At 45.0% G+C, this 17,636-nt stretch overlaps 1 protein-coding gene across 1 annotated transcript in view; it reads right to left on the reverse strand.

The window, feature by feature from the left end:
• OPRD1 (opioid receptor delta 1) overlaps positions 1 to 16,890 on the reverse strand; it is a 37,914-nt gene extending 21,024 nt beyond the window's left edge. The window contains exon 1 of the mRNA XM_081869348.1: positions 16,323 to 16,890. Within this exon, the coding sequence (XP_081725474.1) occupies positions 16,323 to 16,549 (227 nt within the window). The 5' untranslated portion in view covers positions 16,550 to 16,890. The remainder of the gene's footprint in view (positions 1 to 16,322) is intronic.
• Between the last annotated feature and the right edge of the window lie 746 nt (positions 16,891 to 17,636).

The following is a 17,636-nucleotide window of genomic DNA, read 5'->3' on the forward strand; positions in this document are numbered from 1 at the left end:
AGGCCTGGGCACCCAAGTGCCACCATCCAGGCTATCAGAAATCTCCCTGGGCCACAACCACTATTCCACACCCCGGCCCTGATTTGCACCTTCCTCATGTGTCTTTGCCTGGCTGAAACATGTCATTGAACCATGACAATACTTCTTGCTTGCCTGGATGAAGAAAGAAAGAAAGAAAGAAAGAAAGAAAGAAAGAAAGAAAGAAAGAAAGAGGGGTGTGTGCAGAAACTAGTTCTGTGTACAAATGTAAAACTTTACATTTGCTGCTCTGTCTGCTTTTATGTCTGGTTCTGCCCCCCACTGGTATGTGGCCCTTGGAAGCTTACCCAGAAAGAATGTGGCCCTCCTGTTGGAAAAAAGTTTTCCATCCCTGCCATAAAGAAACATCCATCTGCAGCCACCGCTTCTCTCTCCATAACATGACACAATCTTATTTTGTGGATTTCACTAAGCACAAATATAATCCCTATCATACATGTACTATGCATCTGTGTGGGAATTAGGGGCAGGGGTGAACATAATGCTACAGGTAATGTTCAGTATCATCCCCCTCCCCTCATGCCAGTGGTACAAACCCCTACGCTTAGCTCTCTCTCTGTCTCTGGACCATACCACTTTTCAGGTGGTCAGTCCTGTGACTGGATGTTCCCCAATGCAAAGCATTCCTCACATACAGAAAACAAGATGCCAGGTGGAAGGGTTCAAAAGGGATATTGATAAACTGGAACGTGTGTAGAGGAGGGTGACCAACATGATAAAGGATCTGGAAACCAAGCCTTATGAGGAACGGTTGAGGGAGCTGGGTATGTGTAGCCATCTTCAAATATCTGTAGGGCTGTGGAAGATGGACCTGAATCAATGGGTTCAAATTACAAGGAAGGAGATTCTGACTAAACATTAGGAAGAACTTTCTGACAGTAAGAGCTGTTCGGCAGTGGAATGGGCTACCTCAGAAGGTGGACTCTCCTTCTTTAGAGGCTTTTAAGCAGAGACTGAATGACCATATGCTAGGCATACTTCATCTGTGATCCCTTTGCACCCATTCCAACTCCACAGTTCTATGATTCAATGCTTCTCCTCCAGCCTTCTTCCTGAAACGCTAGCTTTACACATGCAGTGCTTTCTTCTAATTCTTCATGGGGGAGCATTCCATCATAATAGCAGCCCCCCCCCGGGAGTCTGAAGTAATATAGCTCTGAGATAGATATGCCACTTCAATGAGCACCAGGCCTAAATAGATCTGGGGCAGCATTTCCATCTCTTCCAGACAGTGAAGTGCTAACAGAAGCATCATTAACACTTCCGTTTCAGATTTTGCAATTACAATTCTATTGACACCAGCTTCCACCAATACCCCTGGAAACCATTTGGCAGCGGAGGAATTTTCACTCTGATTTGCCCGCCACTTAATGGTGCTATCAGAGATAATTGCCAAAGCCCGAATCCTAGCAACAAATTGAGTCCCACCAGAGCCAAACGCCTCTTGTACAATTGCCTGGTGCCCAGTTTGCCAATGCTTCAAAGATTTGCAAAGATAAAACTGAGCTACATTTTTTTTTTAAAGCCCTGTGGCTCAAAGGTTATGTGATACAGCCCCACCCAGGCTAGAAAGAGCTTCAGTGGGGTGGGGAACATATGGATTTCCAGGCATGGTTGGACACCGAATCCCACCCTTCCTGATCATTGGTCATGCTGGCTGGGGCTGATGGGAGTTGGAGTCCCCCAGTCCTCCATTGGAAACAGGTTCAGGGGAGAAATGCAATTAAATCTGCATTGAAAAGCAAACCTACTAAATTAGCATTTTCTGAAACAATGTGCAAACTGGAAATTCGCACATTTCTGAATTTAGCAGAGTGGTTCCCCAGCCAAGTAAGGTGTACAAAAATGAATAGACTAAAGGAAAGTGTGCACAAAAGTCCACATAACAGCGAAAATGACACACCAAAACCACATTATATTCAGGGAAATTGTTGCATACGTAAGGCAAAATTGCAAAAAAAAAAAAAAAAAAAGGAATGTGAGAGGGGAATGTGCACTAAAATGCTGCCTCCTATCCAGGAGAATATGGAAAAACAAAATTTCTGGAGAAATGTGGAGAAATGAATTTAAGACTTGGGGGGGGGATTAGAGAGTGAGAGAACGGAAATTGACAGAGCCAGCCACACCTAGTTGAAGATCAGAGCTATGTGTGACAAGTGCAGGTCAGAACAGAGGTGTGTGGGCCAACTGGCATGGGCCTATGATTTTGAGGGGCCTACTCTGAGCCCCCCTGTTAGAGGTGAAGAAATTAGCCTGCTCCCTCAAGTGCCCATTGCCAGGGTTCAAGTAAGATTCAGTTGCCCCCTGCCCAGTCAGTTTTTCCTCAAGGAGTGGTGATGGAGCACCTTCTTTTCCTTTGCTTCCAGTAGCAAAATGTGGAGCCAGTGTGGTGTAACGGTTTGAGTGTTGAACTATGAACTAGAGGACCAGGGTCCAAATAACTACTCAGCCATGAAGCTCACTGAGGGGGCCTTGGGCCAGTACCTGCCTCTCACCCTAAACTATCTCACAGGGTAGTTTTGAGGATAAAATTATGGGAGCAAGGGGAAAACGATGTGCCCCATTTTGAGCTCCTTAGAGAAAAAGGTGGCATATAAGTGCATCAATAATAACTTTAAAAAATGGATTGGTGGAAAAAAACCAGATTGGTGGGAAAGAATTCCTGTTACAAACCAACATAAATAAATTTGATATGTGAAATAATTTTGGGATCCAAGGGCACTTAAACACAAACACTGAATATCTACTTATTTCCACAGCAAAGTAATTCAAAAATGAACAGTCTGTGCTGACACAACATCAGCAGTGGGAACAACTACAGCTCACAAAGCATCAGAGAACCCAACTGCGTTTCAGCCTTGGTCTTCCTCAGTGGACTCTGAGGACCACAGCAGATGTGGCTTGACAGATAAGACCATTTTTATATACACAGAACACAAGTAACGCTGTCAGCTGGGGCTAGTAATAATAATATTTATCTAGCCTTTGAGCAGCTTACACAAATATATGAATACATTGCCCAGTCAAATAGGCTCTGAAAGAACTTGGTCTGTCCTTCCAAATGTAGCAAGTGTCTTCAACTGGTACAGCTAGCAAGCCATCAAATGGCTTGTACTGTACATCCTGGGACTCGCAGCCAACGGTATGACTTGTCACATATTTTTGTGCATGCCAAAGGTCACCTTAGGCTAGAGCCTGGACCAGCCTGGGGGCTGAGGCAGCCGCCTCAGGTGGCAAAATCCCAGGGGCATCACTGTGGGATCCCCCATCACCAGGCAAGTGAGGAGAACCAGTGGTGGCTCCCAGGTTCTGGTGAAATCTCAAAAGAGCCCTGCAAAGATCTCGTGGGGCTCTCATCAGATCTTGCTGGAACTTAAAAGCCCCCCCCCCCCCCGCAGCTGCAGAACCCTGGGAAGTGAGGTTTTGGTAGGAGCGCAGGTCAACACCTTCCCATTTTGCCTCAGGTGGCTTAATGGGATGGGCCACCCTGACTAGAGCAGTGTTGAGAGTGATATGTGCTGGGTCCCTCAAGGCAGCTTCTGTAAGTTCTCCATTTGGAGAACTGGTAAATAATAGGGCTGGTAAATAAAAGCCAGTGACCTCTCAGCTGCGTGAGTCTTATAGAAGCTTTAACAATGGCAGATTTTCACCCTGAGGTTCTTGTGGTAATAGGAAGCCATCTTATACCTGTTGGAGTTTGGTAAATGCATTGTGGTGCCGTGCAGAAAGAAATGGTCTGCAAATGTGCAGTGGGGAAATATGCACATTTGCATAATTTATGTTTATTTTGCATAATTTATTCCGGTTTTGCTGGTAATGAGGAAGGGCAAGGAGGCACGCACAACACTGAAGCTCTCTGGCTTCCGTGGTTTCAAAAAGCATCATTCATCATAAGGGCTAGAAATGAGCCGTTTCAAAAATGAAACCTGAGGTTCCAGGTGAATTCTGCTGTCAATACCATATTCTTTGCTTTCTCTCCTCCCACAGATATATGAGATGCACATGAAATGTACTGAAATGTACTGGAGGATAAACCTTAAATAATAATCAATATTGGGATAGGAACTCACTTCAAACTCTGATACGTGTTTATATATTCATGGAGTGAATCAGGGCTGGAAGTCCACAACCTTGGCAAGAACAGTGACATTTGATTGGTCTCTCTTGGCAAATCCTAGGGCCACATCCACACCATACATTTAAAGGACTCTTATACCACTTTAACAGGCATGGCCTGTTAAATCCTGGGAATTGTAGTTTGTTAGGGACGTGGGTGGCGCTGTGGGTAAAACCTCAGCGCCTAGGACTTGCCGATCGCATGGTCGGCGGTTCGAATCCCCGCGGCGGGGTGAGCTCCCGTCGTTCGGTCCCAGCTCCTGCCCACCTAGCAGTTCGAAAGCACCCTTAAGTGCAAGTAGATAAATAGGTACCGCTTTATAGCGGGAAGGTAAACGGCGTTCCGTGTGCTGTTCTGGTGCTGGTTCGCCAGAGCAGCTTCATCACGCTGGCCACGTGACCCGGAAGTGTCTGCGGACAGCGCTGGCTCCCGGCCTCTAGAGTGAGATGAGCGCACAACCCTAGAGTCTGTCAACACTGGCCCGTACAGGCAGGGGTACCTTTACCTTTAAGGGTGCTGAGAGTAGTTAGGAGACCCCTATTCCCCGCACAGAGCTATGATTTCCAGAGTTCTTTAACAACTGGTCCTTCTTCCCAGGGGAATCTAGAACTTGTAACCCTGTGAGGCGATTTGGAGCTTCTGACAACTCTCAACAGCCTTAACAAACTACAGTTCCCAGAGTTCTTTGGGGGAAGCCATGGCTGTTAAGGTAGCCTAAAGCACTTGAAAAGTACGGCGCAAGTGTGACCTGGGGGAAATGATTATAGGAACAATAGCATGGTTGATTATCTTTGATGGTATAGATTTCGGAGCTTCATAGAGAAACACAGTGAAAGACGCAGTAGTTCCACTCTGTAGTTTCCCAGTGTGATTGCCACAGTCTCTACAGTTCCTTCCACTACTATCTAGGCAGATGTAAAGACTTCTGCCCACATTCTCCAACTTTGTGGCATGTTTACAAACCACAAAAGTGTCAGAATAGGCATCAAAAAGCAGTAGAACACATCCGTTGCATGCAGAAGGAAGACCCCACCTTCATTGTCTGGCATCGTAAAAGGATTGGGTAGCAGGGGAAATGAAAGGCCTCTGGCTGAGAGCTCAAAGAGTTGCTGCCAGTCAGAGTAAACAATACTCTGAGTAACAATACTCAGAGTAACAATAGGTAATCCCATGTTTTTATGCTGAATAAGGCAGCTTGGCAAATTCATTAACCTTCTAAGAGACCAGCCATTATTTTCATACTGAACCACATGGTTGGAAGTCTGTCAGCCTGAATTAACAGTCTCTGGAGATTTTAAATTGAATTTATATCCCAACCTTCCCGCAGAAGGAACCCAGGATGGCAAACACATACACTTTTTTTAAAGCCTTCAAAACATCTGAAAACAGTTAAAACATCTTTAGTTAAACTAGCCATAACAATTAAATTACATCTCTTTTAAATCTATTTAACATTCCATTTGTAGTCGACTTTTGCTCCAAAAAGCTCAGGATGGCATACATGGTTCTCCCTGATTTTATCCTCACAAAAATCCTGTGAGGTTGGTTAGGCTGAGTCAGAGACTGGTCCAAGGTCACCCAGTGAGCTTTATGGTCAAGTGGAAATTCGACTTCTGACCTCCCAGCTCCTACTGCAACACTTTAACCACTATACCACACTGGCTCCTATCTTGGTGTTACTAAGAACAGCTTTTTTCTGCAGCATAACTTCAGTTTTCCAAATGGTTTTCATCTGCATTCTATTCAGTGAGGCAAATTATTGGTAACCCCATTTCACAGATGTGGATCTGAAGGATAAAAGGTATTGCCATTTTGGCAAGCGTATTTCAAGAAGCTACATTTGATCATGGATTTTCCCATCCCTAGTGATGCATCCAGAAGGTCGCACAAGCCCATCTTTAAAGGGCCTCCTTTTGATGCCCTGTTTATCTCGAAGATAAAGAAAACAAGCTACAAACATTCCATCAGAGCAAATCTGCTGAAGGAGGTATACTGGCCATTTGCGAGCCAAAGCAAGTGGTGTGTGAGAGAAGTCCAATTCCATTCTCATTTGAAGGTGGGCCTGCCTAATTGATACTTTCCTAAACAAGACACAAACCCAAACATAGCCATTATTTGCAACCCACGCTGCCTGAATTTTGCAGTGCAGTATATCAGCCAAATAATGTATACAAAATGCATATTCTAAGGTAAAATGTGCACCAAAATACATTAGTTTAGAGGAAAACACGTCACATAAATATGAATATTAGACCAAATTGCTTACAAAAAAGGGAGATGTTTGCATAAATCTGCTGAAGAATTCTCATGAAGTCTTTTAATTATAATAATAATAATAACAACAACAAACTGGTGTGAAAATCTGGAGAACTGAACTTATGAGTGGAAAAATGAGAAAATGAGAGAAACCAAAACTGACGGATTTGCTGATCTTTAGCTGGGCCACCTGCTTTTCTGTTTTTTCCCCATACCCCATCCCTCCCTCCCTCCCTCTCTCTCTCTCTCTCTCTCTCTCTCTCTCTCTCTCCTTTTCCTCCACAGTTACCAAACTACTGGGGGGGGGGGGAGGTCTGACCCAGTCACTTCTAGAGGGCTGTTGTTACGAGGGCCACATAAAAAGTGACTGAGGGCCACAGGTTGACTGCCCTTTGTTACAGTACATAAACCTGATGTGCTTAGAAGAGCCATACCTTTTGAGAAGTAGTAAAACACAAACCTGTAACCTTGGTAAATAAAGGCAGACTCCCATTGCACCTGGCCACTGTGCCATACATAGTACCTGCAAGATTAATCTTTCCTAATAAAACTCTGGCCCTGGATGTTAGTCCCCTTTGGGAGCTAGACCAGAGAGAAGGTTAATAAGTGCTCAACCACCAAGCAGGCAAGGTTGTTTACAGCCTCAATAGAGGCAGCATTTTATAGGGTGGGTTTTATTTTCCTCTGGTGAGTCACGATTTCGTTCTCAGCCGAAGCCAAGCCAGAACGACCTTGCGATGTGGCTGCTATGTTCTAAATGTGATAGCAAAAGAAGAAAAGAAGGAAGGAAGGAAGATAGGAAAGGTGAATAAAGAGAATCGGGACAGGCTAAAATGTAAAATTCAGCTGTGCTGGCTAAATTCCCCATCTCCTGTGGGTTGTGCTGTGTATACCTAAACACAGGACTTAGGGCTCCTCCACACTCCCACTTGTCCATGCCTAGGGAGCAAGGATCTGAGCAGTTTCCTGTTTGCCCATCTCCTGTCCCAGGGAAAAACCCACTCTTTAGTGCTAAATTGGAGCAAATGTCAAACTGGAGAAAACCCAAATTGCTGTTTGCTCTGATTGAGTGCTAAAGAGCCATTTTCCCTGGAGGAAAACAGCAGGATGAGAGGACTTGTGGATTGCCCTTTAGTGTACCACCCTGCCTAGACTTAGGCTAACATTTGTCATCTTTTCGGCCTTCCTGGAAAGCAACGATTCCGGAACAGCCTCTAAGAGGTAACTGTTTTGGTCATTAACCTCAGTTCACTTCATAGATGTGCACTTCATTCTTCATTTATCAGTCAATATGGGTGCTCTGGACAGAATGGGTAGTAGTGGGAGGGGAGCGGTTTTCTTTGGGGGTCTTTCTTGACTTCTCACAAACCCTTTCTAATGGTTTGCAGCTGAGTCGGGGAACAACCAGAAGATGTGTTCTGAACTGACTGTGGTACCTGAGCCATTTTCAAAGGCAGCCCCATGAAGATCCCATTGCGGTAGTCCAGCATCAAGTTCCTCAGGGCATAGATAATTGTGACCAAACTCTCTCTGCCTTGGTATGCAGACCTCTTGGAAGGAAATTTGATATGGACTCTGGCAATGGCTTGCTGAGTCCAGTGGGGCTCTTTCCCATGTACACAGGCCTAAAATCACAGACTAAGGAAGGAGGGGAGATTCAGGAACACTCTTCTATACAACTAAAGTGCAACCTTGTCTTCTTTTGCATCTGGCTAATGGAGAAAAGAGGTGATGGGCCTCATGCAAAGCAACACATTGAAAGTCTATTCAGAAGTAAGCTCCAGCGGATATAATCTCACAGCCTTTGTCTATGATCTTTGAGAATTATTGGAGAACAGGCGAGGTCCTTGCAGACTGGAGGTGAGCAAATGTCCCCATCTTCCAAAAAAAAAAGGGGGGGTGAGAAGACTCAGGTAACTATCAACCAGTGAGCTTGACATGGATGGTGGGTGGGAAGCAAGATGATGGCAAAGAGCTTGGTCATACCCTGGAGGAGAGCCATGGCTCACTGAGCACAGCACACTCTTGTTTTGCATGCAAGAAATCCCTGGTTCATCCTTGGCATTTCCAGGAAGAGGTAGAAAAGAGTTCCTTTTTAACAGCACCCATAACAAACTACAGTTCCCAGAATTCTTTGGGGGAAGCCATGGTTTTTAAAGTGGTATGATACTGCTTTAAATGTTTAGTACCAATGAGCGCGCTCTCTCTCTCTCTCTCTCTCTCTCTCTCTCTCTCTCTCTCTCTCTCTCTCTCCTTTGCCTCCTTCCACTTACACAGGGTTTCTCTTCTTACTTCCATTGCCCTCTGTTTGGGGCTCCAAAGGTTACAAGTGTCCCACTGCAGGTGGGTCTGATCCAGTGTATGGCCACTTCCTATCTCTTTCTGCAATGATCACCAGAAATGGTTTGCCTGAAGGGGTGGAACCTATGCTGGCAGGGAGCTTGGTGTATGATCATGGTACTTAACTAGAAGGAAAAGCCATTACATAGACAATGGAACTGGTTTGGCGAGCTTGCTCATATATTACACACACACACACACACACACACACACACACACACACACACACTAACAGGTTTTGGGAAGAACACTGGGTATCATCCAGACGGAAACCCCTCCATCTCATAACAGTGTACTATTTTTTGCAAACAATTTCCCCTAATATAATGCATTTTATGTGCCGTTTCCACTAATTCCCCCATGATAATTTTGTTTCTGTTCACATATTGCTTTAAAATGTGTGAAAGAGGTAGCTTGTCATTCAAATGCAAGCAAAAATCAAATTTCTCCCCCATTTGTAGTTCTGAGATATCGCAGATGTTTCTCTCCCATGATCCTGCACATAGGTCAAGGAAGCACTTACAGACCTATTTCCTTTTATCCCCAGGTTAACACTGGGAGCTGGTAAGTTGCACAGGCCACCCGGTGAGCTTCATGTCTTATCAAGGATTTGAACCCAGATCTGCCACGTACTGCATGCACACTCATCCTGCTAGCTTGACTACTCTGTGTCCTAGTTTCCCTATATGTATAAGAGGAGAATCCTATCTATGACGTGCTTTGAAATCAGAAGCGCAGACATTCTGTGCTAAACGTTAGTCAGCTAGCCTAAGGGGTGGGAAAAGATAACAGCTGGCACAATTTAGAACCACTGAGACTGTAAATGTGTGAAATTGGCATTTCAAAGGATAGAACTGGCACTTGGGAAGAACTGAAGAAAATGACCCTGAAAGAGCAGAGGCATCAGCAAAGGAGCAGGAAGCAAAATACGGGGCAGTTATATAATTCCTGTCCTTAAAAAAGCAAAGCAAAACATTTCACCCCATCCTAGACATCAGGGGTTGGGGAACGTGAGGCTCTACAGATGTTGTTGGATTCTAGCTCCCATCAGCCCCAGCCAGTAGCGAGGGATGATGGGAGTTGTAGTCCAGCAGCTTCTGGAGGGTCTCCAGTTCCTTATCCCTGTGTTAAAGGTAGAAAGAACTGGTTTCTGTGCTGGGCTCCAGAGGCTCACAGATTTCCCCTGCTAAAGCGTGTTTCAGTGCAGGGATGGAATTTGTAGGGTGGTGGAAGAAACCGACCTATGCAGATATCTTAAAGAGATGATTCCAGCTGGCTCCTGGAAGGAAAACAGCTGGCGGTCAATGCTATTCCCTGAACTGGATGGAAGTAAGAAGGCAGGCAGGTGGAGGCTGACGAAGGGCAGAAAGGGGTTGGTGGGACAGTGTCCCCATTTGTCCTGACAGGCCAGCCTCTACTGGTAAATGGACACCTGGGAACCTTGACTGATCAAGGCTCTTGGACAGCTGTCCCCCCCCCCCCGTTTCCGTGGAATAAACCCCCTTCAGATAATACTGTGTGTTTGTTCACTGAAGGATAAAGTGGTGGGAACACTTCTCTCTCCCTCTCTTAAAACATAGGCTACTGTTTATATTTATCAAAGAGACCATCAGAGTAATTCCCAGGAGATGACAGAAGCTTTGGTTGACCAGGCTGCCAGGGAAAGTTTTCAGCTTAATGCACTGCAACTGTGAAAAAGAAAAATGTCACTCTGTTGGGAAAAGAACTTAAAAGAAAACAGCAGGCCTTGCAGCTCCATTATAGAGTCTAAGAGTGTTTGCAGAACACTCTGTGCTGTTGGAATTACCACATTTTTAAAATGTTCTGAGAGAGCCGCAGAAGATGCGCACACACAAAATGCCCAGCAAAAAGGATCACATCTTGGTTACAGGGAACAACCAGCATCTTCCTTACAAAGAAAGGCTTAAGCCAGATGTGGGGAACCTTCAGGCCTCCAGATGTTGCTGAACTACAACTCCTATAAACCCTGGCCATTGTCCGTGCTTACTTGGGCTGATGGGAGTTGTAGTTCTGGGCCAAAGTTTCCCCATGCCTGCATTAAGCAGCTGCCAATGTTTAACTTGGGAAAGAAGCAAGCTGGGCATGTCAGGGCAGAGAGCTGTGAAAATTGTGAATGATGTGGAGATTGCAAAGGGAAGTAAATGTCAACATATTGTAATCCAATGATTTTGACTTGCTGTTAATCAGTGCTATTGTCTGACAAGTTTGCAAAATCAAAAACTCCAAGAAATGCACAAGTTACCTGTGGGATTCATTGCTATAGGCCAGGGGTGAAGAATGCTTTGTCTTGTTGAAGGCTGCATTCCCTTGGGCAAAACCTTCTTAATTTATGTTTCCACCTCTATCCCGCCTGTTCTTTGAGAAGTTTAAGGTGGCCTTATCCTTCCAGGATCAATCTATACCACTGCCCAAAGAAAGAGAGAGCAGATACTCATCCTCTCATTCCACATAGGAGAAGGGCCATAGCTCAGTGGTAGATCATCTACTTTGCATGCAGAATGACCCAGGTTCAATCCCCAACATCTCCAGGTAGAGCTAGGAATGTCCCCTGCCTGAAGACCTGGAGAGCCACTCAGTGTAGAGATACTGATGGACCAATGATTTGATTCAGCATAATGCAGCTTCTTATGTTCTGGTAACTGCTCACATGTTTGGAGAGAGCATATAAACAGGCAGTGACATCAAGGAGGTGGAGTGCCATGGAACTCTTGGGATTGACTAGTGGTCTTCTACTGGGATGTGGGCCTCAGCTGATGCCTCACATCGCTGACCCCAAGTACTGGATCCAATTGTAAGTCATGACCCATTGCTGGTTGAAGAACAGGGAACCTATGGGATAAAGCCACCAGACGCTATCCGTAGCTCCCAATTAGCCCTCGTAGTTACTAGGCAACTCTAAATGTGCGCAGCACTCCAAAACTCAAACTCAATTAAAAATATTATGTCTGAAGAGTATATATAATCCTTTCTGGTTGTCTCCCTGGTGGTTTTTAAAAGAAATCATTTGTGCTCCTCCGCAGCAACTGGGATCTCTGTCATTCTGCTGCTGTTGAGAAAGTTGACTCCGCAGGAGGGGATTTGTTACAATTCTCAACATGCTCAGGATTACATTTGCCAGTTCTGATCATCATATACAGCTTAACCATAGCTTTCCGATTTGTGCAGCTTTTCCAGCAGGGGTTTCAATGAGAGCAGAGCCAAATTGTCACAGGGTACTTTGCCCTTCCCTACCCTACACCTGAGAAATTTTCCACGATTTGCTCTTTCATCTAGGAAAAGAAAGGCAATTTGCAGAATTCCACCCCCCAACCCGAATACTCTCTGCCATTCATTGGAGGTGGGGGAAGAGGGAGGTTAGTTGCTTCCATTCCACCAACTCTTCCACCCAGCACTACCCTGGAACAATACTAGGCCTGGGCCATAGTGCAGGATGCAAAATGGTGGCAGTGCTGCCAAGCCCACAGCTGAGTGGTTGGGCATCTGCTTCACATGCAGAAGGTTCAATCCTCAGAATCTCCAGCAGAGCTGGAAATGTTCGCTGCCTGAAACCCCTGAGATTGGCTGCCGCTCAGTGTTGGCAATACTGAGTTAGATGGGCAGGTGGTGTAGGCAGCATCCTCTATTCCTAAACTGTTGCTGGTACTTGCAGCAGAAAAAAATTATGCTGCTACTACTAATGGTGAGCTCCATCCCCAAGGAACAGTTGGAGAATTTCCACACCCTCTGGAGAAATTCACTGGAATTTCTCTGTCTTCAAATAAAGGTAGAGAATGCAAAGAGTTCTGGAATGCTGTGTGTATAGCTCTGGTAGTCACACTTCAAAATATATATTTATAGACTGCCTCTCACATCAAGCACCCACTTATACCTCAATTGCCAGAATTTGTTTCATTTTTAAAAATAAAAAAGTCTGAATAATTATATGCCAAAGAAGTATATTATACTTACAACAATAAAGAGCCAAGAGTTATGTGATTCTATTCTTTTGCACCATCGTTTTTCAAGTATTACTACATGAACATTTTTATACATCTGTACGCTTTGCTGTTTGTATCTGTTTATGTGCTAGTTACTTTAGGAAACCTGGAGTGTAGATGAGCATCATATTGCCTGCATAAGAAAGTGAGAATTGTTCTCTCTCTTTTTTCTTTTTTTCTTTTTGCAGAACCAGTAAAGAAACATCTTCCTTCACATGGAGAGCAAAGAGTCATATGGGAATTAAAGAAAATCCATGCAGACCAGCTTGACATTTAGATGTCCAGAAAATCCCATGAAATTCACCTAGTCCAACCCCTGCTCCACACTTGATCTGCAATACAGTCTGCAACCAGTGGTGGCTTGTGCCCATTGGGACTGGTAGTGCTGAAGGCAGGGAGACCAACAGCATATGGAGTCAGAGCCAAGGACAGGCAGGGCCAAACCACTGTAGTGCTGCTCCACATCCTCCTCTCTGCTGAATTCTACAAGGGCAACACTGAGCCACAGCCACCCCTGGACTGCTGAAGGCAAGAAGTGGGGGTTGGCTGAGGTTGGTGGAGCAGTGCCCCATTTGTCCTGATGAGCCAGCCTCCCCTGACTGCAACGACAGCATCCCTGACAGATGCCTGCCCAGCTTCTGCTTAAATTCCATCAGTGAAGAAGAACTCACCGCTTCTGTTTCACTGCAAAACAACTCTTAACATTAGCAAGTGTGTCCTAATGTCTAGCTAGAAGATGTGTCCCTGCAATTTCCACCCACTGGTTCTTAAGCTGCACCTCTGTCCCATCCCAAAGCAACATTCTTGGAATGGGAAAGCTAGTGAACCTAAATAGGAGTAGGGGAACTTTGGCCCTTCAGCTCCCCACCCCTCTTGTAAGGGCTCCAAGTTGCTGTACTTGTGCCACTGACACTCTGCTATCTCACCTCAATAACCACCACTGGTCACACATTCCCAGGCAATTTTGAGAGTTTGGGGGAAGAAAACCAGGAGACACATATGCAACATTACCCCCCCCCACCAAATTTAATTTCCTAAGTAGAATTTGCATTTTCTAACCACAAAATTTGATGACCTTGTTATGCAAAGTTAGAATCTTCTGACTCCAGGAATCTTGTAGCCTTGCCAGAGCTTCCACTTTTGCCAAATACAGAGGGAGGATGTGAATCTAAGGATGACTCTTCTCTCTCTTTTAGATTGTTGCATGCATGAGTACAGATCACTTCTGCCTACAATCTTGGATATTCTACACAAAGCATGACTCAGAAAAAAACATAGAAAAACAGCCAAGGTATAGCATGCAGATCAAGGGAAGTAATAGTACTGCTCTAGTCTGTCTTGGTCAGACCACACCTGCAATGCTGTATGTAGTTCTGGGTGCCACAATTTAAGAAGAACATTGACAAGCTGGAACATGTGCAGAGGAAGGCGACCAGGATGACCAAGGGTCTGCAAACCAAGCCTTAAGAGGAATGGCTGAAGGAGTAGGATATGTTTAGCCTGGAAAAGAGGGGACTGAGAGGAGATATGATAGCCATCTTTAAATATCTGTAGGGCTGTTACATAGAAAAGGGAACAAGCTTGTTTTCTCTTGCTCCAAAAGGTAGGACCAATAGATTCAAGTTACAAGAAAAGAGATTCTGACTAAGCATCAGGAAGAACTTTCTGATGGTAAGGGTTGTTCAACAGTAGAATAGACTCCCTTGGGAGATGCTGGACTCTCCTTGCTTGGCAGAGGTTGGATGGCCATCTGTCATGTATTATCTAGTTGAGATTCCTGTGTTGCAAAGAGTTGAGCTAGATAACCCTCAGTGCCCCCTCCAACTCTACAATTCCATGATTCTATGAACATTAGAATGAGCATTCTTCACTGCAATCCTCCCCTCCAAATGTGTGAATGGTAACAGCCTCCCAACAAACCATGATTTTCATGGGATGCGGGTCTGTGCAGATGTACACATGTGTTGCAAAACAAGTACCTCAAAATAAAAAGCCACTATGAGTCACTCTCTTGTTTGCCCAAACCCCTTAACACCTGAGGAACTTGCTTTATGGAGGCTACATATGAGCACAAGTGATGCTAGAAAACAGTTAATGCAAAATACAATTTTGAGAGCAAAGCTCTCCCCATAACCCTAAGCATGAGAGTAAAATCATTGCTTGTGCTCCCCTAATTACCTCCACTCAAGATTAAAATACTGGGCTGGATGGAAAAATGATTTGCTTTTGTATACAAGACAGTTTCCTATTTTCATTAGACAGAAGCATTTTGATGGCACAGAGTAAGCATTTAAGGAAGGAGCAGAATTCATTCTGTTGATCCAGTGGCAGAATTTATTACATAAGATTGTGATTTCATGGATAGTCCTGCTGAGTATGGTTACCCCTACCACTTCAACAAGAGGCACCTGCTGCTGTAAATGTCTCCCTACAATAAAAAGACTGCATTGCTTATTCATTTCATTTATGAATCACTTCCCTTAAAGCATCCCAAAGTGATTTAACCATAAAAATGCATAGAAAAAACACTTCCAATTTCATTTATTATGAACCAATCCAAGAGTCAAAGGAACATGCCATGTTCAAGATAAGCAGGTGCTTATACATGCACGATACACACATTGTGTATGTACAATATACTCACACTGCAATGAAATCAGAGTTGGCACTCTTGCATGCAGGCACATGTGGTCAATGTGAAAGAACTAAATCATGTTCCCCCACGCCCAGTTCATAAACAGTCAGATCAATATATCTTGTATTCATTGTGCAGCTGGTCTCTAGGATTAGAAGCTACTCCATTAGAAAGGCAATACATTTCCTGTTATGAAATGCCCCCCTCCACTCAAATGCACCCACATATAACATCCACAGAATGGACAGAATCATAGAGCCCATACATAAAATCAAAGTCCCATGCAATGAACTGCAATTGCCTGTCCCAACCCCCATAATAACATATGGTCCTCTTGTTGTTTTGCATTCACAAGTGCACACATTAAGCCTGCGATCCTATGCTTAGTATGCAAGCCCCACTGAATTCAGCTTCTAAGTTGACGTGCCTAGGATCGCGCTGGAAGACAAAACTGTCTCCTGAAGCTGAAAGAAATCCCCGCGTTCTAATATCCTGCTGCTCTGCCCCCTTCCATATAGTAATATATTGCTTAACGCAGAGGCAAGGTAGGGTCCTCAGCCAATCCAAAAATATCTGGATTTCTTAGGTGAGAGGATACTTGATGCAACATGCTGCATTCTTTCCCAGACACAATCTGCATTATCCCATACATTCTCTCTCCGCCCACTTATCTTTATGATTGTATTACACACCGTTCAGTGAACATGCACGTGATGTCTTTCTTCCCCAGATACGCACACATGCACACACTTTTCTCTCCAAGTTAGTGCCACATACACTTCTACCGATCATCCTACACAATACACAGCATAGCCTCTTGCTATCCTCGCTGCCTCTATATTCCTTTGGGCGCCCACCCAAGGGGAGACGTGCATAGGACTTTCCCGTGGAAGCATCTAGGGATAAGCCCCTTAGATCCCGGCTATCCTGCCCTTACCTGACAATGCCGTACATGACCAGGATGTTCCCCAAAAGCCCCACCACGCAGACGACTGAATACAGGGCAGTGATGGCGATGGCGATGATGATTGAAGTCGTGTTCTTGATCGGGGACTGACTCGTGGCGTTGGACGTCGTGAGAGAAGTCGACCCGAAGTCTTGAAAGGTGCTGTTGTAGGGGAAATCGGGGTAGGGTTCAGCACCGGGAAAGGTGGACGGCTCCATCTCTGCCGGGAGCTTCTGGATCCCACCCCGAGGTCGGGCAGACGGGGAATACTACAGGCTTCCTGGGAGCTGTCCCGTCCTGGTGGTGCTGAAATAAGCGAAGTGCATCGAAATAAACCCAAAACTTAACCAGGGGGTGAGGTGGGGAGTTGCCTACCAAGGTAACGACGGGCTCTCTCAGTAGCAACTATGCTAGCCAGAAAGGTCTGACATCTCCTCTAGTCTTTCTGCAAATACTGTTACAGACACAGCACTGCCCTCCCTCCCTTCCTGGTCTGCTGCTGAGCATCTGAGCACGAGAAACCGTGAATCTGCAAGCTCTCCTAATGGTTGTGATTTCTTTCTCTCTTTCCCCCCTTCTTTTTTTAAAAAAGGAGGGGATATCTGACATCTCTCTTGGACGTCGGGAACGACGTACGGGGCTGCAGATTAAAGGGAGGGGGCTGCCCATCAAAACCCTTTAAGGACTGGTGGGGAGAGCAATTTTACACATTGCTCTCAGCTGCCTTGGAAATGCGGTGCCCCTGCCTAACGCGTGTTTCTTAGGGAGCTACTGATATCATTAGAGATCTCTAATAGATGTTAACAATGGAGGCATCTATTAGAGATGTTTAACTGCATTTGAATGGGGGGGGGAAGGGTTGGAGAAGGTTTCCAGTGAATTTATCGTGGAACATCCAAGCAAAACAGCCACTTTATTTTCTTTCTTTTTAAGGCTAATTATAGATGGAAAAAACAGCCACTATGTTCCACCAGAAGCAGTGGAATTGGTTAGCATTAAGCACACAACGTCGGAATAGCAAAAGCACTCAGAGAGGCATTGTCCACGGCAGCCCTCGAGTTTTAGAATTCTTTCCCGCTTATTACAGCTCAGTTGTATAGAGCAGTGTTTCCCAACCTTGGGTCTCCAGCTGCTGTTGGACTACAATTCCCATCATCCCTGACCATTGGTCTTGCTAGCAAGGGATGATGGGAATTGTAGTCCAAAAACAGCAGGAGACCCAAGGTTGGGAAACACTGGTATAGAGCAGTGTTTCCCAACCTTTGGTCTCCAGCTGTTTCAGACTACAATTCCCATCATGCCTGA

Source organism: Podarcis erhardii (genome assembly GCF_964252035.2).
Source record: "Podarcis erhardii genome assembly, chromosome: 7".
NCBI classification, from domain to species: Eukaryota; Metazoa; Chordata; class Lepidosauria; order Squamata; family Lacertidae; genus Podarcis; species Podarcis erhardii.